This window comes from Notamacropus eugenii, chromosome 5, assembly GCF_028372415.1.
Source record: "Notamacropus eugenii isolate mMacEug1 chromosome 5, mMacEug1.pri_v2, whole genome shotgun sequence".
Taxonomy (NCBI): domain Eukaryota; kingdom Metazoa; phylum Chordata; class Mammalia; order Diprotodontia; family Macropodidae; genus Notamacropus; species Notamacropus eugenii.
This window is the reverse complement of record NC_092876.1, coordinates 253,871,608-253,898,384: the sequence shown is the minus strand read 5'-3', so window position 1 is coordinate 253,898,384 and position 26,777 is coordinate 253,871,608. Positions and strand designations below refer to the sequence as shown.

General features: G+C 33.4%; 1 protein-coding gene across 5 annotated transcripts in view; it reads left to right on the top strand.

Moving 5' to 3' along the window:
- The window catches only part of TFPI (tissue factor pathway inhibitor), a 118,341-nt gene extending 96,588 nt beyond the window's left edge, over window positions 1–21,753 (top strand). For 2 of the 5 annotated variants that reach the window (XM_072612604.1, XM_072612605.1), the window contains 4 exons: window positions 2,777–2,953; window positions 7,023–7,118; window positions 20,102–20,281; window positions 20,987–21,753. In XM_072612604.1, the coding sequence (XP_072468705.1) occupies window positions 2,777–2,953; window positions 7,023–7,118; window positions 20,102–20,281; window positions 20,987–21,087 (554 nt within the window). In that variant the 3' untranslated portion in view covers window positions 21,088–21,753. Of the gene's footprint in view, window positions 1–2,776; window positions 2,954–7,022; window positions 7,119–9,883; window positions 10,288–16,590; window positions 16,616–18,966; window positions 19,108–20,101; window positions 20,282–20,986 lie in introns of those variants that run through there. The other 3 variants (XM_072612608.1, XM_072612607.1, XM_072612606.1) reach the window with 3 other exon arrangements.
- The last annotated feature ends 5,024 nt before the right edge of the window (window positions 21,754–26,777 follow it).

Sequence of the window (26,777 nt, the reverse complement as noted above, 5' to 3'; positions counted from 1 at the left end):
TGCTGAACAGTCCTGTGCCAGTGTCTCCTATGTTACACAATCAAATCTAAAGTTCTTCAGAGAGACCTTGAGAGTGTCTTGTATCTCTTTGCCTGCCCCATGAGAGCTCTCTATAAAATAGTCTTTTTGGCAAGCGAACATTTTTCTTTCGAACAGCATGGCCAGTCCATCAGAGTTGCGTTCTCTGCAGCACAGTTGGAATGCTTGGCAGTTCAGCTCAAGCAAGGACTTCAGTGTCTGCTACCTTATCCTGCCAGGTGAACCTCAGAATCTTTCTCAGGCAGTTCAAATGGAAGTGATTCAGTTTCCTGGCAAGGTGCTGGTAGACTGTTCAAGTTTCACAGGCATACAATAATGATGTCAGCACAATGGCTCTGTAGACCTTCAGTCTGGTAATCAGTCTAATACCTCTTCTTTCCCATACTTTTCTTCAGAGCCTCCCAAACACTGAGCTAGCCCTGGCTAGGTGTGTGTCAACCTCATTGTCAATGTGTACATCCTTGGAAAGAACAGAAACAAAACTATTACTCTTTGCAGGTGATATGATGGCAAATTTAAAGAACCCTAGAGAATCTATTAAAACAGATCTAATCAAAATAATTAACAACTTCTGCAAAACTGCAGAATATAAATAAACCCACATGAATCATCAGCATTTCTGTATATTGCCCCCCAAAACGGTAGAAAGAGATAAATTCCATGTAAAATAACTGTAGACAATATATATTCTTGGGATTCTACCATCCAACACACATCCAGTAACTCTACAAAAACAATTACAAAACACTTTTCACATAAAGACAAATCTAAATAATTGGAAAAATATTAATTGTTTATGGATAGACTAAGTCAATATAATAAAAATGACAATTCTACCTAAATTAATTTTCTTATTTGGTGCCGTATTAATTAAGCTACCAAGTAATTATTTTATAAAGATCAATAAAAGAACATAGCAATTCACCTAGAAGAGCAGAAGTTCTAGAATATCAAGAAAATGAATGAAAAAAATGTGAAGGAAGATGAATAGCAGTATCAGATTTCAAGCTATATTACAAAGAAAAAAGACAGAAAAAGGAAAAAATAAAGGAAGAAGGAGAGGAAGGAAAGAAAGAAGAAAGAAAAAAGAGGAAGAAAAGAAAGAGAAGGGGAAGAAGAGAGAGACAGACGAACACCTACAGAAAGAATTGATGCAATAATATAGTCGCTAAAACTAAAAATACTTTTAGTCAGACAATTGCTTCAGTATCTCACTAATTCTGTGTTGAGAAAAATAAAGCCAGAATTCAGATTCCTTGACTACTGCTTTGACAACCATTGGTCCAGCCTGGTTTGAATTACAAAACAGATACCACTGCAATTTAGCTGTTGCTCAGAACCTCAGGGAAACTGCTGTCTTTACAATCTTGTGTTTCTACCTGGGGCTCAGTCAGGAACCAGGAGAGTAAATGTTACATATATGTGGGAAAATGTAACACCTGGCATAGTAAGCTATCAGATTTTATCAGAAAAATGCAGTTATGGTAACTCCTTTCTGTTCTGACTCATTCATTACAATGCTCTTGATAAACATCAGACACATTAGTGTTTTATGAGGAGCAAACTCCTCCCACTATATCTTTCCATCTTTAGACACAAATCAGAATTCTATGTATCTTCACAGACTATCAAAGTTGTAATAGAAAAGGAGTTGCTGAGTCAGGCACTCAGTAATATCTCCCAAGAAAATAACTCCCCTATGTTGTCTTCCCTCTCTCCCTTAACATACCATATCTTAAGTATATGTTTTATGATATGCAATCTGGTAAAATACTGCATAGAATACTAATGGGCAAAAGGACAGAATGAAAAAAAAAGTTCAAGAACAGAGTTTTAAGGGGATGAATCAGTCAGATAATTCTTCTTCCCTAATGTTTTTTCCATCAACATATTCTCTTCTATCAGTGTCGGAAAATTACATGGTAGAATATCCAATATCAATGTCAATAAAACTCTAAATAATTTGTTTCTTAAATCAATTAATATTTTTTCAGGCCAATGACAAATTGATTTGATACAGTAAGTTTGAAACACACATTGGTATTCTGAATAACCACATGTATGCAATAGACATGTGTATTAATATGTGCACATATGATCATATGTAGCTGTACATACACATATGTATTTATGAATACACACCCATTTGTTTGTGTATGTGTATGCACTACGTCTGGAAGAAAACTTAGAGATATGATCAACATAGTAAGGTAGATGTAAGACCTGGTTTTGGATTTGAACATTCATTCTTTTGCCACTTACTTCCAACATAATCTTGAATACAACATTTCTCTTCCCTGGATTTTAGTAGCGTCATGTGTAAAATGAGAGAATTGGAATAGATGAGACCTGTGAGGGCCACTATAGGTCTAAATCTATGGCCCCTTCACTTTACAGATGCAGCAATTGAATCTCAAAAGTGCTAATGATCCAGGTTGCACAGCTACTTTATTAATAGCTAAAATTGGAAACCAGGTTATCTGATGCCTAATTCAATACTGTTCTACACATGGCCTATAAATCTGAGGGCATTATCCCAAAACACAGGATCATTTCAAGTTCACTAGAGTCAGAATTCGGAACCAGATATGCAAAGTTAATCATATTTTCAACTTGGAAATTTTATTATTTTTCCTACAAACTTGTAGTTTGAAACGTTCTTACTATTTTGAATCCTAACTCAAAACTAGTGATGTTATAAATAAATCCAATGCTTTTATCATCATCATTATTCCAGAAAAGCCAGAAATCTGCTTTTTGGAACAAGATTCTGGAGTTTGTCGAGGATTACTTCCCAGGTATTTCTATAATAATCAATCAAAACGGTGTGAACCTTTCAAGTATGGCGGGTGCCTAGGCAATGCCAACAACTTCGAATCTTTGGAAGAATGCAAGAATATCTGTGAGGATGGATGTAAGTTGGTTTTATATTTTGCTGTACTTTATTTTTAAACATATTTAAGGCATCTGGCAGAAATCAAAAACAATTTTACAAGACTCCTAGTTCTGCTCTAACTATGCCAACAAATTTTGGTCCTATAGTTTATCTTGAAGAAATTAGACCTTACCAAAAAATGTTCAGTGGATCCATAATACTTTTAGGAAAAAATATAAACTCTTCATTCTGGCATTTAAAAATCTCTACAATATGACTCCCACTTACCTTTCCAGGCTAATTTCGTATTACTTCATTTCACACACTGTTTATTACAGTCAAATTAGCCTGATATGTATTCATTATATGTAACATTATAGCTTCTGCTTCCAAGATCGGGTGGTTCCCCATGTCTCTCTCCTTATCTTACCTTTTAAAATTCCTTTCTTCCTTCCAAGGACAATGCAAGGACAACAAAAGGTTTTTCTTTTTTTAATTAATATTAATTTATTTTAAACTTAAATTCACTAAAATAAAAAAAAGAAACATTGTAAACTTAAATACTAAAGCTTAAGAACAAAATAAGAAAAGCATTGCCATGTGCACAGCAAAATGTAAGAGAGGATTCAAAATATACAGACATAAATTTCCATTTCAAAAAAACACTATATAATAAACATTACACATTGTATTCAAAGCTGTCCATCTTTGCTTCCTTGTAAGTTTTCTTTTGTTCTCTGCTGTGCACTTTTACTTTGTTCTTTTTTCCCCTTCTTCTTTCCCCTTCCCACTCCTCCAAGAAGGCTATAATTAAGCATGAATACGCACACATATGCATACATACATATATACATTCAATACATATGTACACACACACAAACACATGTATACATACATGTACTTACATATGCATACATATTCTTGGATATCTATAATCATATTCCCATAGAGACATTCATATGCATCTATGTAAGACCATAATATACTTATTTGTCCTCTGTTTCTCTGAAGATGTCTAACTTCTTTTATGAGTTCATGTCTTTCCATATTTTTCTAAGTCCACCAACCCATCATTTTCTACATCACAGCAATATTTATTCTTATGTAGTCTAGTTATTTTAAATAGTCTAAAACGATATAGATTGATATGGCTAATATATAGCACAGTTTCCCTATTTTTCTCTTGTGATGGTCTATTTTAGCTTTAATTTTGTCTGAGATCACGATTACTACCACTGCTTTTTTTCCTAATAAATTCTGTTCTTAATCTTTATTTTGTTTGTGTGTGTATTTCTTGTTTCCTATCCCTCCTGACTCCTCTACTTTATTTCTACTCACTATCTTGACCTCTTATTACTTAACTTACCCCCCTTCAAAGATCCTTCCCTTATTTTCTCCCTCCTCACCCGTTCCCTTTACCCTCTTGTTTCTATCAGAATTTAAAAGACTTTTCACCTTCCAAATACATATTATTCCCTCCTTATCCATACCTGTTAATCTAGAGTCTCTTTTATATCTCACCTTATTCCCTCACACTCTTATTTCTTTATAAACATGTGTTGTTTTCTCTTTAACCCAGATCTCTCTAAAATCCCTTTCTTACTCTGTCCTCCCTCTCTGTCCCCTTAGCTTTTTACTTCTTTCTAAATTTAGGTTTTTACACAGATATATATGTATATTTGTGTATGTGTGTGTATGTATGTATATATTTATCATTCCCTATATAACCCATTCCCAATGAGAGTAGGGTTCCAGAACTACCAATTGTCTTCCCCCTTTTAGTTCCTCTGTGTCAGTTCTCCTCTCACATCTCATCTGTGTAATTACTCTTTTTACCTTTTACTAAATGGTTTTATTTTTTTAGAGTCACATCATACTCAGGTCTACCCCAGTCTTTATTTCAAAGTGGTCAATTACTAATAAAAATCTTAGTCATACATTTTATATTTCCTTCTACAAAAAGTAAACAGTCTATCTTTATTAAGTCCCTTGAAATTAGTCTTTTATGGGTACTTTATATTTCTCTTGGATCTTGTATGTCAAGTTTTCTATTAAGTTCAGGGGCTTTATGGCAACAAAAACCTAAAAGTCTGGCAATTCACTGAACATCCATTTATCTTTTTATTCAGGATTATACTTAATTTTTGTTGGGTATATTTTGGGCCACAACCCCAGTTCTTGTGCTCTTCAAAATATAGTGTTCCAAGATATGGTTCCATCATATTTGAATTGTTTTTTCTCTTGGTGCCCATAATATTTTCTCCTTGAGCTGGCAGATTCAAAATTTAACTGTGGTATTCTTATAAGTTTTACTCACAGAATCTTTCAGGTGATGATCAGTTGATTTGTTTTATTCTGTTTCTGCTTTTTCCCTCTTGTTCAAATGATTTTCTTTAATTATTTATTGTACTTTTGTATCAAGATTCTTTTTTTTGATTGGAATTTTCAGGTAGTCTGATTATTATGTTTCCTCTTCTTGATCTGTTCTCCAGATCATTTGTTTTTCTTATGAGATGTTTGCCATTCTCTTCTATTTTTTCATTCTTTATATTTCTTTTTTTATTATTTCTTGGTCTTATAACTTTACTGGCTACCCATTGCTCAATTCTACTTTTCAAGGAGACATTTTCTTGCTTAAGATTCTGAATCTCCTTTTCCAGTTGATTGACTTTCTTTTCATAATCTTCTTTTTTTAATTTGTTCTCATTTAAAAAAAAATTCCTCAATTTAATTTGATTTTTAAAGTTTTTTTAAGTTCTTCTATGAATTCTTTGTGTGAATGTGACCATTTGATGGTACTGTTTGGGTTAGGAGAGGCTTTTTTTTGCTTCAGTATCCTCCTCTGAAGATGAATTCCCATTCTTCTCTATTCCTACAGTAACTTTCTTTAGTTGGGTTCTTTCTCCTTTGCCTGCTCATTTCTTTTTTATTTGTAGCAGTCTATTATTTTAACCACCTCTATTCCTGGGGTAGGGGATGGTTCCTCTGACCTCAGATCCTTCTTCAGTACTCCCCTCTGCCCTGGAACCAAAACCAAGAACTCTGCCTTCCTGTAAATGCCTACAATCAGTAGCATCCCCGCCCCAGTATTTCTGCTCTCACCAGGAATGTGCTGGTTCCTTTTCACGCAGCCCACATCTCAGCAGCACAGCTAGCCCTGGTGTCCCTTATCACCAGAGATTCCCTCAATCTCCCCTCACTCAGATACCAGACTTCCCATAATGACCAGGAAGGCAAATTCCTGTAGCTGGGGCAGAGCGTACATCCCAGCCTAGCTAGCCCTATGGCTCAGGCTCACCACTTGTTGCTTCAGTGGAACTAACCTGGAGGTGTTTGCACTTCACAAGGCCCAAACCTCAGTCCAGGGATTTTTCTTCAGATCTTCTCTAGTTGTCCCAAGAGGAACAACTCATCACTTCTGCCCCAACTCTTATTTTTTTTTAATTGCCCTGTGTTTACCCTCAGGCACTATGTTGTCTTGTTTGTGAAGGAAATCTGGAGAGCTTGGAATTTTCTGACCAACTCCACCTTCCCAAAAGGTCTTTCCTGATACCCATAATTGTCTCGCTCCTTCTTGAAATTAATTTCCATAAGTTTGTATATACTTTATTTTTTACTTAACTCTGAGTGTTTTATCCCCAACATAAACTGTAAACTCTTTGAGCTTAGGTAGTGTTGTATGTATGTCCTTGTATACAAACACCTAGCACAATTCTGTATTCCCTTTACAAAACAAATACTTATTAAATATTTGTTAAATTGTCCTCATGATATTTGTAGCATATATTTTCAGGTTAACAATTATTATTGAGTCAGAAGAAATGACATAAAATCCTGTTAACAAGAAGTTCATAATACAGGGTCATCAATTTAGAGGTAGAAAGAACCTGGAAGAACACCTAGTTATTAGTTTTTTTAGCCATGAGGTACCTCAGTCACAGAAAATTTAAGTGACTTTTCCTAAGATCTGAATAAAGAAGTTTTCAAGTAAAAAAAAAAAAGACCTGGGTGGTTACTTCTCATTAATGTTATGAATTCTTTATTCTATACTTATGTTAATAGGCTGAGATGATGACTAACCTTTCACTCATGTGTGAAATTTTCCTAGCGGATGCAGTACACGTAGACCATGGTGAAAAAATAGCTGTTGCAGAAAACAATAACTCCTCAACAGTCAAGCCAACTGAAGTTCAGAAACTTTTTGGTAAGCATCTGCTGCTGAGTGTTTTGCTAGTATCAGAAAATATGAAAGTAAAAATATTTCAAAATAAAATCATAGATGTCTAAGGGAATTGCTTTCAATGATTACATGTAATTACTCATCTCCTCCAAATAACCTACTATATGGTTCCTTTCACTAAATAAGGACTTAATGTTTGTGGAACCTGTTAATATAAATCAAAATTTAGATTAAAGTAATTCTTGCCTTTTCTTGTTGATTATATTATAAAACTCTATTTTCGATTGTGCATATTTTTCTCCCTAAGTAATTCTTCCCCTTTAAAAAAATATTCACAATTAAGTTGGGAGATTCTGATATATCTCTCCCCTAAAGGGATAACCTCCTTTGATTGAAAAAGAAAAAGAATAAAATACCTGTGATGATTCTATTTCTTACCTTTTACTTTAACATCTCCAGTAATTGGATGAAAAAAGGAGAGGAAGATAAAGGAGTAGAAAACAGAAGAAGAAAAGAGAGAGGGGGGCCTTGTCTTTTCTTGTTTCTCCCTTGGGCTCTAAACTATTCAGACCTATATCAGCTAACTCCCATTCCTTAGTAATAAATAATTTATGGTTTAATACTAGAAAAGAAAGGATGCATTTCACATAAGTATAAGGTCATTACCAATAGATTAGATATATCTCAGTTTAAAATTTAGAACTTTTTCTCAAAATATTAAAGCAGATCTTTAAGTCATGTCTTGGCATTCAGCCCTATTAGGAAATGTGTTAAATCCTTCTCTATGATATTTTGCTATTTTGTTTCTCCAAGAGCAATAATTTCCCCACTGAGGATAAATTAGATAACATTCACTTGCAATGACTCCAAAAAGTATTGAATATCTAGAAGTGAATTTAAGTACTTTGTACTTCATTGGGGAAAATGCAAGGAAGTAGAATTTTTAAGTCTTTCTTGAGGTACAATGGCATAAAGTATTTTCAGTAATGAAGTAACTTTGAATGTTATCAGAATATATTGGTAACTAATTTGTTAAAAAATACTTTTTCATTGGTCTAAGTTTTTTGGATTCTACCATTACCTGGTAAAGTACTCTGGTATATCAATTAAAAACAAAACAACTTTTTCTTCCTAGGTAGCCCACATGACAAAAATCATGTGAAAAGCCTATTTATTTCTACACAAATGGAAGACCGATCCTCTTCCCTGTGGGATTTATAGGGTTCCTATTTTAATGGGCCGTGTAAATTATGCCAGATATTGTGTTCTACTCTGCCTTTCAGAATAAGAAACATTTAATCAGCACACTAAGTGAGGAAATAAGAAAGAAGATGAACTATGGTCCCCAATACCTCCTTCCCACTCCCAGCCCTGAAGTTGCTTCCTTGCCTACCTAAACAATAGGAGATCCAAATAACCTGTGCAACTATGTTTGTTTGTTTTTAGGGGGAGGGGGAGGCTGCATGTGTGAATGTATTTTGGGTTCTCTTTTTGTAGTACAGGATGTGAAAGGGAAACTTTCTGAAATAATTTCCCCAAACATAGGTTGGTTGCTACAAAACAATACAAAATGGGAAATCTTACAACTGTGCCACAGCAGGCTCTTCCTTTCAGTATTCTGGCAGATAACTTTAATTTTATAAGTCTGTAGAGTACCACCATGCCTGTGTATGCAAACAAGATTGACTTTTTTTGACTATTATTAAAGTATAAAACTATTTGTATCATCCAGACCAGTCCATTGAAAATCAGCCTTTGCTGATTTTACAATATCTATGAAAGCTAAACTTTAGATCAATGTGAGAGAGTACTTGTGCCACTTAAATGTTTTAAGAAGCTATTAAGAATTTTGAATTAATTTTGAAATTAGGAATAGTATTTTAACAACAGTTTGTTCTTCCCCACTTACTGTCTGTCAATAGTACAACTATGGTGCTAATCATACAATCTTGATACCTTGAGAGATACTATTTTGTCCTATCCTTACCCTTAAACTTTATTCCCAGACCTCCTCCCAACCACCTTTTTTTTGCTTCCTCCTAAATGCCTCCAAAATTTCTTCCTTTAAATTCCTACTTTCACTATTCATACCTTCACTAATCTTTTAATTGGATTGTTACAATCGCATACTAGCTGAGCTCCTTAATTTTAGTTTTTCCCTTTCCAATTCATCCTGGATGCTTCTATATAAAACACTGCTTTCATTTGGCCATTCTTCTGCTCAAAATCCTTCAATGATTCCCTGCTTTTTTTTAGCGCATTACCAAAAGAAAAGGTCTTTGCCTGGCTTTCAAGTTGCTCTATAATCTGTTCATCTGTCCCCACAACTTATATCAAACTCTTTCTGACTCTTTCAAAAACCATCTGCTATCCAATCCTTTCACAAACTTAGCAACACCACGTTCATTACTATCTCCATGCGTTGACTCATGCTATTTCAATCAAGTGAAATGTCTTTCTCTGTCTATTCCAAATTCAAATCCTGACCATCCTTTCAACATATAATGCCAGACCTACTTCTTCCATGAAATCTTCCTCCACTGCTGCCACTCTCACTACTTTATCTTTTATAAAATGGATAATTTGTACCCCATTAACTATGACATGGTCAAATAGTATCTTGTTTTTACTTGCTGCTCTTTTCATTTTTATTAATTTTGTCTCCCCAATTAGACTGAGAACTCCTTAAGGGCAGAGATTTTATCTGTTGTTTTTTTTTTTTATTACTATATCCTCTGCATTCACAGAGTAGGCATTCAGCATATCTTGATTGATTTTGTGATCCACAGTTAAAATAAAGACATCAAATGATGGTTGGAAGAATGCTGATCACTTTTCCCAAGTCTTTCTGATGGCCTTCTGCAGTTGCATACAATTATTCTTCTTAGGAATCATGTAAAATCATAGAGTTTGAAGGGATCTAAATGGATAGAAATCCCTCTACTCTATCCAATACAAGACCTCTGGAACATCCTCATGCTGCCTCTTCTTGAGCGTCTTCATTAAAAGGGAAGCAACTACTTCATGAGGAACCCAATTAAATTGCAGACATTTCTACTCATTAGAACAATTGGGTGGTAGTTTATGGACACACAAAAGTCCATGCTTTCGGTATTTTCTTCATCCTTAACAGAGTTAATGTATTTCTAGTATTGTCTCATTAATAAAGTTTGGATATTTGCTAACACATGAATATATTTCATTCATTTGTGTCCCATACTAACCAAACATACACCCTGAATTAACAATGATTCTATGAAACTCGATAGAGCTGAGACTGGATATTTATAAAGATTATTTGAATTACTACAGTATATCTATGGTACAAGAGGTATTTGGAGTAACAGGACATGCCATCTAGTTTTGGCTCTGATACTTATTAACCATATAGTTAAGAACACATTGCTTAATGCTTTTAAACTTTGGTTTATTCATCTTTATAATGAGTGTAATAACACCTGCATCATTTGCCTTGAAGGGTTGCTGTAAGCAAAGTACTTTGCAAGGTTGAAAGTACTTTATGATAATAATTACCATATAAATAAATAACATTCGTATAACATAACACTTTATGATTTGCAAAGCATATTACAGATATTTTCTCACTCTTCACACCAATCCTGTGAGAGAGGAGGGATTATTATACCCATTTTGCAGATGAAAAACTAACTAAGCTGAGAAAGGTTAAGTAACTTGCCCAGGACCACAAAGTAAAAATCAGACTTGAGTGCAGACCTTCCTGACTAAGAGTCCATTCCTCTCTTTATACGTCAAACTGCCTCTCTGTAAACACTGAGTGTTTTGCTATTGTTTTCTGTTATTACTAAGAAATTAAGAAGAATGCCTCATACAAATAATTTGGAAATAAATTAATTGGGAAGTGATCTAACTCAGAAATCATTGTAGAATAAACTTTGATGAAAATATATGCTGTTTCTATGTATATATCCATAAGTGTTCTTTCAAAATCCATGTATGAGATAGCATGTTAATATTCTAGCCTTCACTCACTTCTCAACTCTTTGCAAACTTGGTTTATACCTTATCACTTAAGTGAAACTGCTTTCTCCAGTTACCAATGATTTCTTAATTGACAGATCTAATGGTCTTTTCTCAACCCTCATCTGTCTCAATCTATACACTGCATTTGACACTGGTGATTTACCTTTTCTTCCTAGATGTTCTCTCTTCTTTGAGTTTTTATGATACTCCTGTCTCTTGGTTCTTCTCATATCTCTCTGATCACTCCTCAGTCTCCTTTGCTGGCTTATTATCTGTGATGATTAAAAAATTTCCAAGAGGCATAGTTTCTGAGTAATTTAATCATTTTATTAATAAGGTAGCACATTATTAATAAAAAGATGGTCAGTTGGCTGTCTCTCTTAGTCCAAAGACTCCTAAGAGTGATGAACTCACAGTTTATATGGCCTTCAAAGAGTACGTGTTCCTGAGGGGTGGCAATCAACTTTGATTGGTTAACGCAATGGGAGATGGGCTATATTGACATGAGGATCTTGGGGAATGTGACCAAAATCTTGGCCAAAGAGATAACCAATTTCCAGATCAACTTTCTGACCAAAGGGAGGATCCACCTTTTCCTAGACCTGTCAGAGCAAACACAACAAGCAGGAATATACCCATTAACCCCAACTTAGAATTTATTTTACTGTCTGATCAGATTTGGGCCTGGGTAAATCTCTAAGAGAGAGAAACCACACTGATTGGGTTCCAAGTGAGGAAGCAGAAAAGGGGAAAACAGTCTAATACAATAATTTGTTATTAAAGACAAAAGAGAAATTTTCCTTTATCTCACATCTGTATTACATGCCCCTTTCACTGTGGATTTGCCCCAAATTTGTCATCCTCTATTCCCTCTACATTTTAGGTAAACTCATCAGCTTCCATGAATTTAGTTATCATCTCCATGTAGACAACTCATAATTCTATGTATCCAATCAAATCTGTCCCCTGACCTTAAGTGTCTAATTACCAGTTGTGTTGGACTTTTCAAACTGGATTTCCTGGAGATATCCCAAACTCAACATGCCTTTGTCTTTCCCCTAACCTTTACATCTTCTAAATTTCTCTATTTCTGTTGAAGATGCCACCATCATAAGAGCCTTCCTGGTTCGTAACTTCAGCATAGTCCTCTGCTCCATACTACCTCACCCTACATATCCAGTAAAGTTACAGAGCTTGTGATTTCTGTTTTCACAGCATTTCTCACATCTAACCTCTCTAATCTCATAGCTAATATCTAAGTTTAGACTGCTAGGTTCCACAGCGAAAAAAGGACCAGAGTTGTAGTCATGGAGAAAGACTTGAGTTTGATTTCTGCCTTAGATGCCTAATGTCTATGCGACCTTGGACAAATTTTTTAACCTCTCAACCATCTGTAAAATGGTGATAAGAATAATAACCTACTTCCCAGAACTGTTGTGAAAATCAAATAAGGTGAATAAATGAAAGAAAGATTGAAGTATTTTTAAGCACTTGCTTTGTACAAAGCACAGTGCTAAGCTTTGGAGATTCAAGTAGAAAAGTAAGTCATTTCCTACTCTCAAGGATTTCACATTATCTTAGGGATTTGTTAAACTCAAAGTATAATAAAAATGCCAGCTTTTATTCATGTCCTTTTCCCCTATAATATTGCAAACTATTACTTAAACTGATCTCCTTGTCCCAAATCTTTAACCACTCCATCAGTATGTCTGCTCACTGCTGTCAAATTCACTTTCCTTAAGTGGAGATCTAACCATTTGACTCTACTATTCAATCAACTTCAATAGTCTCATTGCCTTTAGAATAAAATATAAACTCCTTTGTCTAGCTCTTAAAGCCCTTCAAAAGCTTTATTCAACCTATCTTTCTAGGCTGTATCAATGTTACTTCATCTCCCACACTCTGCAGACTAACCAAACTGTTTGTCTTTTCCTCGTAAAGGATACTCTACTTCTTTCTCCAAGTCTTTGTATTGGTCATCCCATAAGGAATAGGGAGCATTCCTTTCTTATTCCACTTCATAGCATCCTCTCTTCTTTTAAGGTGCAGCACTAGTAAAGTCTTCTGCATAAAGCCTTCCCTGGTCCCTCCCCCTAACTGCTAGTGACTTTCGGCTCAAATTACCATGTATTTAACAACTTTGTGTGTGTGTTTGTGTGTGTTTACGTATGCACATATACAAAAGTTTTATTGGCAACATCAGCAAATAGCATAGATATTTGTATATCTATATATGTATGTATACCTATACACATGTGTATATACACACATATATATTAATTGGTATACTTGTATATATGTATGTGATATATATGTGTGTGTTATATATACACATGTGTATAGTTACACATTATACATGTGTATATACAAATACAAAGCAGTTGAATATACAATATAAAGAAACAATATAGAAATACATATACAAATAATTATAATAAAATGACTATAAAATGTTACATGCTTATATAAAATATGAACACATTATATATATTATATATACATACACACATATAGATGTATGCAAATATATGTATTTGTTGTCCTCTCCAATAGAATGTAAACTGTTTTAGGATAGGAATTATTTCATTACTTGTACTTATATCTCCAGTGTCTACCTCAGAGTCTTGCATAAAATAAGCACTTAATAAATGCTTGTTCATCGACTGATCAATTCAAGTGTCCGCTGATTACTAATAGGCATGATTGACCAATGTCCTTTTCTAATAGTATATAATTTATTCTGAGAGAAATATTTCTATCTGAGTCTCCTAATTAGTTCTCAAGTATATTTGGAGGGAAATGTGTCTATGTGTTTATGTGCCAAAATCAACGAATGCTTTTAGCAAGGAAGAATAATTTCCAAAGTCATGAATTTTCCTTCTGTTTATGTTTGTATTAACCATGACAACTGTTAGACCCTCAATTTTAATCAGTGCTTTTACTCACAGTGTTATTTTTCTTTGTGTGAACTACCTAATATGAAGTCTAAGCCCAATTTCATTACCTAAGGATCCTAATTGAGAAGTAAAGTCATGAAAGGGATAGAAAGGAAAGCTGGGCAAGGGAAGTCAGGAAGACCTGATATTGACACCACTTGCTAAGTAACCCTGAGCAATTTCCTTAGTCTCTTCCGTGTCCAAGCCACGTTTATACATTTCAGACAAGTTGCCAATTCATGTTGGTAGAGTAAATTACATAATGGGAATTCTATAAAGTGATGAAATCATAGGCATAGACAAAAAAACCTCCAAAACTCAAAACATAAAAAATTTTTAGAAGTTTGTAATCAAATAACTAAACTGTCAGACTAGAGAGATTATTTGTCATTTGTTCTTTTCTACTGCAAATGTTAGTCATTATTTTGGCCATCATCATCCTTACTGTCCTTTATAAATCCTTTATAAATACTTATAAGTTTCTAAGTTCCACTACAAAAGTAGACTGCAATTTTTTTCAGACCACCAAGACCCAAAAAAGATTTTTTTTAAAATTCTATACCAAAAGATAATATCGCTATGTGCTTCATTGCCATCCACTGAAGTAGACACAGAAATTTGGAATCTTAGCTGTGCCTCTGTAGGTGAGGCTGGAGTCCTGGAATCAAGACTGATTGGAAAGCAGTCTCACAAACACTCAACAAAGCTGTCCTGTTGAGCATGAAACATGGGAATCATTTCTAGCTGAAAGAAAGTAATCAACTCTCCAAAAGGAAGCTGTCCTCTGAATTCACTTTTTTTTTTATCACTTTAAAGGAGTCCAGGAAAAAAAAAATGTTAATTTTCACCTTTGGGTATGGAACATTTTGTAGGTGTTCTAGTCTATTCTTGGACAGCAGAGAAAAGCTATTTTTCTATCACAAGGGAAGAAAACACTTACTATGATTTTGAAAATTTCTGCCTTAAGGTTTTGTTTTGTTTCCCTCCCCCTTACAATGCTTTCCTTTTCTTAGAACCATCATAGTTTGAAGACAATTCCTAAATAATCATATTGGTTAGAAATACTATTCCACCATTCTCTCCATTTGTCAGAATCCTGACAATTTTATCCATAAAGTTGTTTTGTACCGTAGGCAAACTTGCTCAGATACCTAGATTCTCTATTCCCTAATTGAGTTTAAATATTCTCTCCCCAGTAGGAAAGAATTCCTACAGCCCTATTTTGTGACAGTTTTGCAAAGACCTTAAACTTAGCAAACTGCTTAGAGTTTCATCTCCATTCTAGCTAACTACTTCAAGAGGTGCCCAGATGAGTCCCTCAGAATATTTCCCCAGTTCTCTACTGACTGCCAAGTTAGGTTGTGACTTTTTGAGTTAGTGTGCTTTCCCAATCATTTAAATATAAGGTATCACAGTTATTATTTTATCAATTGATAATTGGAATATTTCCCAGAATATTAGAAGAATAAAAAAATTATTCCTGATTAAATTAACTTGCCTTTCCCTTCTCTACATCCCTCAACACACCACTTTTTGCAGGAAGGTGAAAAAAACAAGAATAATGTGGCAATCTATTTATTCTATGATGTCTAAATTAAGTTAACTACTTCACTATTTGTCAAATCAAAGTTGACTTGATTTAAATTGCTTTTTGTGATACTAAATTTTGGTCAGTACAATTAAAAAATTAAACTTTATTTAAAATTAAAATAACAAGAATGACAACATGGTGTACCGACATAGAGATAGCTGTGGAGTCAGAATAAGCTGGGTTATAAGTCCTGCTTTTGAAATATACTGGCTCTGGGACCCTTGGCAAGTCACTTTACTTCTTGGTGACCCAGGAAGATCCATGAGATTATAAATTTCAGAGTGCTTTTCTAAAAGGTACAGAGTGTCTCCTCTTGGAAATTCCCTATACTAATGAAATTGTAGGATACTATCATTTTCTCCTCTTCCTTCTTCTATACTACTATACCAGTGTACTTCTATACTAATAGTACTTCTATACTACTATTACCACCACCATTACTACTGCAACTATTATTATTACTACTACTTCTGTTGCTACTACTATTAAAAAGTTGAGTGGTTATTAAGGATGTAAAAAATCTTCTACATAATTAAACAGCTTTGAATATTGTTTTACAGTTGTTCATTTTTGTTAGATCATAAAAGTTACAATTAGTAAAATGGTTCCACACATAAAATTTTCAACTTTTGCTATATTATGAGCTACCAGAAACCAGGAACCATTTTGGATTTGTCTGTATCTTCCTTGGTCCCTAGCACTATGCTCTACTTATCAGATGCCTTAGCAATGTTGATTGATTGAATTTGTTGAACTTTATCAACAAAGCTTCTTCAAAGACAAGTTAATGCACATGATGTCACCCTAAAGACCATAACCATTTGGTTTTGTTTACTTCCATGGGGAACAAAGCAACACCAGGTGAGTGCTTTTTTCTTGTATGTTTAGATTCTGCTAAATGTTAAAATAGAGACCAAATTCACACTTATGTGAGATTTAAAGATCTTTCTGTTTTCTTTCTTTGTAGATACCATAGTATTGATGTTAAAGAGGTAAGTTCATATGTTCCCCTAGAACCAAGCTAACATCCCAAACATTTATCAAGAAAAAAGTTCCTCACCAACAAACAAAAAAAAATTCCCAATGTTTCGTGTCTGAGGAGTTAATTATTAGGAGTCATTGATATTCCTCTATAAAGCTCATAGAATTATTTAATCTTTAAGTTATCTGAAGGAACCTCTTAATAGAGTCCTACTAATATAGTCATAATACAATGTCTGTCGGGGTTAGATGGGGGTGGATGTTGGTACAAATTAGATGATGGCTCTTACAGTATAAAGTATATGATATTATAGATTTGGATAAAAAGTTAGGTGGCTTAGATGATAGTCTTGGAGTTAGAAAGACCTGAGGTCTATTCCTACCTTACTGGCTATGCCAGTTTACTTCTGTTTAATCTCAATTTCTTCATCTATAGCAAGAGGTTAATAATAGCTCCTACCTCACTGGGTTGTTAGGAGGATCAAATAAGATAATATGTATAAAGTGCTTTGCACACCTTAAAATGTCTGCCACACATCTTTAATCACATTCACTTTATGAATACATTAGTGATAGCAAATAGCAGTCCCCATCAGATGACAAAAGAATTCTACTGATCTCTACTACTTTAAGGAATTTCCAAAGTGGCAGAATTTCTTTGTGTCTGCAGGTTATATGACTTATTTCTCTAACCAACACTGATAAGCTGAAATGGATATTGGCTACTTCACTCTCTGACCCCGTTGATATCCTGCTTACCCTTGCTTAGAACTGAAAGCAAAGGAAGTAGATGCTGCAAGAGAAAATTGCTAGCTCCATTTTCCCACTAAATTTAGCAGCTGCCTTGGTCTTAGGACTTTGTAAATATGATGAAATAACAATGTATTTTCAATATCTGTTTCCACTGGTGTTTTTAAACAAAGGATTTGCCAAAATAGGCTAGAGATACCAAGGTCCTAGTCTCATGAAAGACAGAGACCTAGAGTTCAAACTGGCCAATGATAAGAGGGGACCTGATCCTAATCAGCCTGTTGGATTATTTGCAAAACAAATCTATAGAGAACCTAGACAGATTCCAAGATGTGTTTTTCCAGTTGAAGACAGTTTGGTTCTAACTTACCTTAATGGAAATAGCATTGACTCTTTCAAATGTGGGTTCAAATCCGACTTCTGATATATTACTTGTGTGTATATATATATATATGTATATATAAAATGAGGAAACAGTATAGGTGTTAAGGCAGAAGACTACCTTATATTAGAAGAATTGGGGGATGGGTTTTCAAAGGCTACATTAAGGGATCACAAGCTCTGACAAGCCTTAGACCCAGTAATATTCCATGTCTTTAAGACCAAACCCAGCCGAGTTCATATTGGTGATTACTTTTTATCCCACAACAGCTCATCACAGAACTCATTAAGGTATGGACAGATTGTGACCCACATTAGTGGAAGGAATGTATATACCAATGCAATCACAGATACTTGAAGCATAGTGTTGATCTTATAGATAAGAGATGACAAATAACTTAGGAAGTAGATCCATAAGTATATTTATTTTAATTAGAAATTTATGCTGCCAAAAAAATCCCCAGACTTTTCTTACAATTTACTATCTTCCTGTTTCCCAATATAAAGAGATGCAAATGGAAATGTACAGTCTCAGATTGTTTCTTAATTAAACTCAGGAGTGCCTTTTAAGCTCACATTCTAAAGATGTAAAATATAACTTGAAATTCCTTCCATATTTAAATTAAATGACTTTGGTCAAATGTAATAGTAATTTGCTATTTCTGCCCAGAGAATAATTTTCTTCTTTTTTATTTAAAATTTCCCAGAAAAGCATAGGAATATATAATAAAATAGGTTTTATATCAGAACATCTAGCATTTCATATCAATATATTTCAGAGTAAAAATGTACTAAAAGGTAGTTGGATGAGGTTCAGCATAATAGTAAAGTGCTATACTTGGAGAACACACGATCCTATACTGTGTGTCGGATATTTATGAGCTGTGTAATTGGTCAACTTGACTAAAATTTCTGAACTTTGTTTTTCTCACCTATGAAGTGGGGATAGAGGATATCACATACCTCATAGTGTTGTTTTGAGGATCAAGTGAGTTATACAAGGTGTCCCAAGGTCTTAATGCTGTAATAGCTTAAAACTTTACTAAGATTTTTGGACACTGGATGTGTATTGTGTTTTGTAAGTAAATATTTTGCATATCTTTAAGCTATATCAAAATTATTCCCATTATTATTACTATTAAAAACTCTATAGATTGTTATAAAAGGAAGATTGGGAAACATTTGCAAGTCAATTTCAGAATTGTCTCATTTTTTTTCTTTTCTCTTACAGCCTAATCCCCTGGGGTTTTCTCCGCATCAGGCAGCCTCTTGCTTTCTGAACCTCTTTGGCTATTGGACCCTCAAGTTCTATGTCCCATTATTATGGACAACTTGACAAACCCTCTTCATTTGCATTTGCTATACAGTAGCTCACCCATGGGGAGACCTCGGAAATTTCTCCATCTTCCTATGCAGCTTGTTTCCTTCACTTTTGATGGACATTTTCCCTCTCTTCAGAGCAAGAATTCTTCACTTTCCTTCTCAGGGAAAGACTTTTTCAAGGGATTTAACTGCTCTCATTAAACTGAGACTCATGCCCCTATTCATGGAGTAATGGTGTCTGTTTTACCTTTTGATGCATTTTCTTTTCTGATTCTGAAGAAGTTCAATGTCGTTTTGGAGACCCAGGAGTACTGATGGCAGCAGCTTTGGCATTACCTTCTCTTCTGCCAAGCATCTAACCATTATCCAGACTTGAGACTTCAGTGTCTTCCTGCTTTATGTGAAAATACTGCCAACAAGACCAATAATCTTTTCATCATGTTCTGTTTTGAAGACTGAAAAGGCAAACCTCACTGCATATTATTCCTTGCTTATTTTCGTAATTCTCATGCACCATTCAGAATTTTCTTAAACATATTGAAATGTTTGTGGCATACCATGAATATAGATTTTAGTCATTATTCTCTTTTCCTATTTTGAACATTAGGAAATCATTTCAGTTTTGTATGTGAACTAATGTTTTTGTGAATGAGAAAGAACAGGGATAATGATTTTTCAGTAACTTCTCACATTTTGTTGTGTGACCATTAATAAATAATTTTAGTGGCAGCTTGGGTTAATATTGACCAGTTTTTTTGTCTATGAATTATAATCATAGCACTATATTTTATAAATTTAATTTCTATTGTGTTTTCTTAAAATGGAAAGCCTTGTTTTATAGAACACTTCAGTTTGAAGCCTTTTTTTAATGTGCTAAAATGCAATTCATCTCTCAATTGTAAATAATTCTTTTTAGGTTATTCATAGACCCTCTATAAGAAAGTCTATAAGCAAATTGATCTTTAAATCAGTTTATTGTAATAGGAAGATATGAGCATGATTACATGTTATATCATTCTAACCATTTTGTTTAATACTCTTAGAATTCTATGGCCCCTCTTGGTGTCTGACTCCTGCAGATAGAGGACTTTGCAGGGCCAATGAGAAAAGATTTTATTTTAATTCTGCTATTGGAAAATGTCGTCCTTTTAACTACAGTGGATGTGGTGGGAATGAAAACAACTTCACTTCTAAAAAATCATGTCTCAGAACTTGTAGGAAAGGTATGAAAATCTTTCTCTAAAATAAATCGCAAATGTCCAAAGAATTGTGCATATGTTATAAGCAGATTTTAAATGAGAAAACTGAAAAGAACTACATTTTTTTATGTTTTACATAAATAGACAAACTAAATAAAAAGTATAAGTTTTATTCTTTAAAAAAGCTACTTTCCATTCTATTCCTGTCTAAGGAAATATCCATCATAACTAACTGGAATAATTGTCCAATATATATTGTATAAATATATGTAGGGAAACATGGAGCTTGCACATGATAATCAGTTTTTTTAATGGTTTTCTAATAGTTTATGGTTTTTAAAAACTCAGGTTCTAATGAATATACCAAAGGTTATTTTCTCTTTCTTAAATTTTCACAAAATATGCATTAATTTCTCTCTGGAGAAGAAGAAAGTATAAAAGTCGGTAGAACTTTCCATCATCTCTATAAAATATTATTTTAATTTAATTTAGAACAATGACTGAAGTCTTTTTTATCCATATATAGAAACAAGTGGTAGTAACAGCTCTTTCAGAATCCAGCTATCCATCTCTCCAATAATAATTATTATTTATATAATTAATAATACATAATTATTATAGATGATTATTGGTAATTCAACTTTTGACATATAGTTTTTAAAAAATATTTTAACTTAAAGTTGATATGCCTTATATAACCAATACTATTTACTTTTGTCCTTCATATAGGTTTCAGTAGACGACCTAAAAGTGGATTAATCAAAACCAAGAGAAAAAGAAAGAAACCAATGAGGATAATATATGAAGAAATCATTGTTGAAAAGATATAGCTTCCTTACAAAATAACCTGAAATTCAAGACAACCCACCATCTGAGATTTTGCTTGCAAATTGTAGAATAGATGTCCAATTAGGCAAACAAATTACATAAAGAATGAATTCCTTGATTAGTCTTGAAATTTGTTTTTTAATCATATCTCAGTAAATGACTGTGAAATATATATTGTTTATCTAGGAATAGTGTAACCTTATTTTTCATTAATTTGACATTTCCTCTTTCCTATTTGATCAATTAAGCTAATTCAGGAGCTAATTAACCAAGTTTCATCCCATTGTAATTTCACTTTTCCTACCCTATTCTTCTTGCTTATGTATTTTTTGTTTTTACTAATTCACAAATCATTAGCAAATTAATGTGGTTAAGGATTCTGAGATCAAGCAATGCAAATTAAGCTTCCTTGACATCTAAATTTTTCTATCAAACAATTGCCTTTTATTCTTTACCCTTAAAGGGTTTTCCAACTGTCTTGTACATTTGAACAGAGCCAGTGGTGATAGATTTTGCCAACTGTACTTGTGTATTTTTCAATTTTAATTCAATTTTTAAAAAAGAATCAAGATACAAAAGTATCTTTATTGAACCTGTGTCAAGGCACAGAACTAATCTGAACATTTTATTTAATATTCAAACCCACATGAATTCACCAAACAGAACAAGTCAATCAAAATAGTTGACTGCATTCTCCATGCCAACATAATCATAGGAAAAATCAGATATTTGCTGAAAGAGTGAAGGATTATTGAAGTTAAGAAAATGTTATATTTATATTTTAATTCTTTGGTTCTATGTAATTCAATTTTATTTACACCATCAACATTTCATGTCCCTGTTGACATTCATTCACTGAGTCCTATAGGTCATGCAAAAATATTTCATTTTGCTTACATTATGTATAATAACATATATATTGCAGCTAAAAGATAGCAACACTAAATAACAAATTTAACAATTTCCTATATCTCATCTTTCACTCTCACAACTCTGCCTCTGTAAAAATGACTTTGAAATAAACATCCTTTCCCTTTTCTTCCCTGTTCTTCACTGAAATTTTCCAGTCAGATATTTTGGGTTGTATTATTTTTATCACACTGAACATTTTCGCAACAAATATTCTCATTTTCCTCCAAAATAATTCTACATTTTAATTTCCTCCACGCTCATTATGAAGCATTCTTACAGTTATCTAGGCTTAAATCACCAGTCAACCATTGCTTTTTCTTCCTTTGTACTAAACCGATCACCTATTTTTGCCTCTTTTTCATTTGTAATGTCTTTTGTATCTGTCTTTTCCTTTGTAATCTCATTGAAAGTTTATTCATGCCCATGTCATCTCATTCTTCCTCTGGTAGCCTCAGAATTAATCTCCTTGATTAGGCTATCTCTAATACACGTTGCACACTACTACTGCAAAGATATTTCTAAAATGCTATTTTCACTATACTACTCCTCTACCCAAAATTTTTCAATGAATTGCACATCTCAGAGGAAAAAGGTCCAGTATCCTAAATCCTCCACAGCTTAGTTCAAGCCATTTTTTTCTAACTTTTTTTTCTTACTCCTCTCTACGTGAATCATCAACTCCAGTTAAAATATAAACAAGTACACCTGCTCTAGACAACTCTAAAATAAAGTTTGACTGTTCATTTTTCTCTACTTTTGGTCACATAATTTCCCTAATCCAGAATACTCTCTCCTTTCCTTTGTATTTACTAGAAGCATTGCTATCCTTTTAGGCCCAGCTCAGGTCTCATCTCCCCTGAGCCTTTTTGCATGGTTTTTTTTTTTTACCTCATTCATATAGCACTAATCATCCATAATGCTCATATCTTAGAATAATGTACACACATATTTCATAGATATACACTTGTAAGAGGAGAAAGAGAAGGTGAAATTGGAATTGATACTTTTTTGTATCATATGCAGTGTCAAAAGCAGTAATTTCCATGTAGATATTTTTTAAATTAATCAAAGTTTTGCTTACATTTCAGTGGCAAAAGAGAATTCATTTGTGTGACTAAAACACCATTCCTTCATTTAAAAAACATCTGCACATAAAATGATTGTTAGCCTAGATTTCTTTGGAACAATTAGAAACGTTTGAAGTTTGAACTCAAGGCAAAATTTGAACACATTGCCACTTACGAATTAATGACTATAGTTAAAAAACATTTAGATAAAACAAATGACTGGCCTATAAAATAGAAAAATAGAAATGAAAAACATATTATCCTTCACTAATTGTGCTTCATAATTTCACCAATTAATTGATCTTTAACCATATCAGGTGAGAAAGTAGTGTGGTCCAGAATTCTATTTCTAGAATCAACAAACCTGGGTTTAAATGATGCCTCTGACAATGACTTTGAGACCTTGGGCTAGTCAATTTGTCTCTATGAGCCTCAGTTTCTTAGTGAGGGTGTTGAACTGAAGCCTACTCAAGATCTTTGTACATGTGTATGCTATATACATAAATATATGTACACTGTAATGATTCATTACATTCAGATTTCTACCACGGTGTTTTTATTCTAGTATTTTTCTAAAATTGTTTAGTTGTTCTGTTTCATTTTATATTATCTAATTAAATTTAACTGTGAATTACTAAAACTTATGGCATTTAAACTAGATGTTGATTTGTGTGTTTCACATTTACCTCTTCCATTAAATAAAATGTGACAATCTTTTATTTACATGTAAGAAATAAAATATATTAATCTGTAAACAGTTTACCCTGTGATTCTTTTCTGTTTAGTCCATAATAAAAATAAATCAATAAATCTTAAAACTTTGCAGCTGAGATACAAATCCTCAAATAAAACAAAAAAGTTCCCTTATTCACCCAGTTTTTTCTTGCTCCCAAATGAAATCTTCTTTTATTTCTTTTCACATGTACTTGTATTCAAGTAAAATGTTTTCTAACATTTCAAATTAAATTTTATACAGTTCATTATAAAGGATAATGATACCCCTCCTCCATTTAGATATAATTAATTATGCTATAACTCTGACAGTTACTCAATTTAATTAAATAAAGGGGCATTTACAAGATTCTGATGCAATGAATATAATGGGTTTGAGAGTATTATTAATTTAATTTTTCTAATTTCTACTACTGGTTCTAGAGAATCAGTTATCCTAAATGTATAGGAATTTGGAATGTATCATACATAGGAACCTCAAAAAATAATACAGTGAATATCACAATGACTCTAAACTGTAGACCCAAATTCTACTTTGCTTAGACATGGTTGGAGTGGTGGATAGTTAAACATGTATTTCCCTCAGATCAATTCTCCCAGTGTGGGAGTTAGAAAAATAAACAGCGTCTTTTATTATGTATTCCCATTAAATCAAGAGTTAGTTTCTTGACCAGCATTATTGCTTTTAGGGCTGTACCCCAAAGAGATCATAAAAATGGACAAAGGTCCCACATGTACAAAAATATTTACAGCAGCCCTTTTTGTGGTGGCCAAGAACTGGAAATCGAGGGACTGTTCACCAATTAGGGAATGAATGAACAAGTTGTGGTGTATGAATGTAATGGAATACTACTATGCTATAAGAAATGATGAATCATCAGACTTGGGAAAAACCAGGAAAGACTTATATGCTGAGTGAAATGAGCCGAACTAGAAAAACATTATAAACAGTAACAGCCACAGTGTGCAAGGACTGTTTCTGATAGACTTAGCTCTTCCTAGCAATGCAAGGACCTAAAGCATTCCCAAAGGACTCTTAAGGCAATATGCCACCCACAGCCAGAGAAAGTACTGTGGAATTTGTACACAGAATGAAGGAGAATATTTTCTCTTGTGTTATGTTTGGTTTGGTTTGGTTTTTTCTCATGGTTTCTCCCATTTGTTTTAATTCTTCATGCAACATGAAACAAAAATAGAGATCACATATGAGCTCATGGGAAAAAATAATTTGATTAAAAGCAACTATTTTTAAAAAAGTCAAAGGAATTTATCTGACAAAAGAAGTATGAAAGATTCAAAAGAACTAATAAGACCTAAAGCTTTTTTTTTTTTTTACCAGCTAATAAACCTGACAGTTTGCAGGATGGTGCAAAGCAACATAAATTTGGACAGAAACCAAAATGCTTGCATCATTGCCCGATCAATTGTAGCTTGCAGGTGTCTAGCATTCATAATTATACATTTCCTACAACAGGCATCGAGAAGGCCTGCAAAAGGAGTCAAAATGAAGAAAAGACTGAACAGAATATTGAATTTCCAATAAAAATGGGATCTGTATATTCTTTTATAAATGTAGTCTTTGATACAATGAAAAAGGAGAAACAACTCTAATAAAAGAGTTTCACTATGGCTTATTTTTCATGAAATTGGAAAGATTGTATGCCTAATTTTAAATTCAAATAACTTGATGGATAGGATTACTGATGTAGAGGTAAAAGACTATTTCTCCCTATAACAGAAAACATATCTTTTATCTATAAGATATCAAACAGAAACAATACCTCATAGATTCTTCTTATGATGGCAAAATAAACAAAACTCACATGACTTCCCAACTAGGGGGAAACATACCCAAATTCAGAGTGGGAAATAGATCTGTGAGGCTTCACAATACTCAGAAACCAATATCAAAACACCAAAACACCAATATCAAAAGCAATGAATATTGTTGCTAGAAGAAGAATAACAATTTTGTTTTAGGTCCAGTAGGAAGTAGATTGGGTAGATAAGGTTGGAATGAAATAAGATACTATTATATACCACTCCATTAACTAATTTAAATATATCCCCTGAAGTATTCTGCAAGTCAACATTTCACTTTTTAAAATGATCCCTTCACTTTTCCAGTCCCCTCACTACCCTAGTCATTTCCACTGGATACTATCTGATTTGTCAATGCTCTTCTTAAAATGTTACAACCCAAACTGAACACAATGCAAAATACCAATCTTAGATTTGAAAGATACATGAGAGATAACCTAGACAAATTCAAATCTAAGTATAAGTATTCTATATAATACATTGGACACATTCTAATCTAACCTTGCTTAAGTAGCCTTAGTGAAAGTGAATCTATTATCTAAAGTAGCCCATTTCACTTTTTTGATAACTTTAATTGTGAGAAAGTTGTCCCATTTACAACCTCAAATTTGCATCCTAGCAAAATTAATTCGTTGTTCCCACTTGTGCCATTAGGAGCCAAGTGGGTTGGTTGTTATCTTTCATTTTCGAAGAGGATAAAACTGACATCACCATGATAAAATGAAATTTCAGTGTGTCTGACTGTGGCTGATCAGACCAATATGATGTAGGAAGGGTCTAATCTCTCTTTTAAAGGAGAGTCCTTCAAGCAAATTAAGACAATTATTATGTCCCCTCTCCATACCCAGAGTCACCTCTTCTCTAAGCTAAACATTTCCAATTCCTTTAACTTACCCTCATATAATTTAATCTTGAGCCTTGATACCATCCTATTTGTCTTCTTAGTAAAAAGATGGACAATCAAAGGCAATCCATATGCCCTGTTGGTTTCCATGTAATATAAAGTGAATTTGGGAAAAGAAATTCAACCTTGTAGGTATACATCAATATAGTGAATTTATGGGAGGTTGTAGATAAGGGAAAGCCAGACTGATGAACCATAGCTTGGTTATAATCTGCAACATTAGATGATAAATAATTCAATTAAATAATAGATCCAC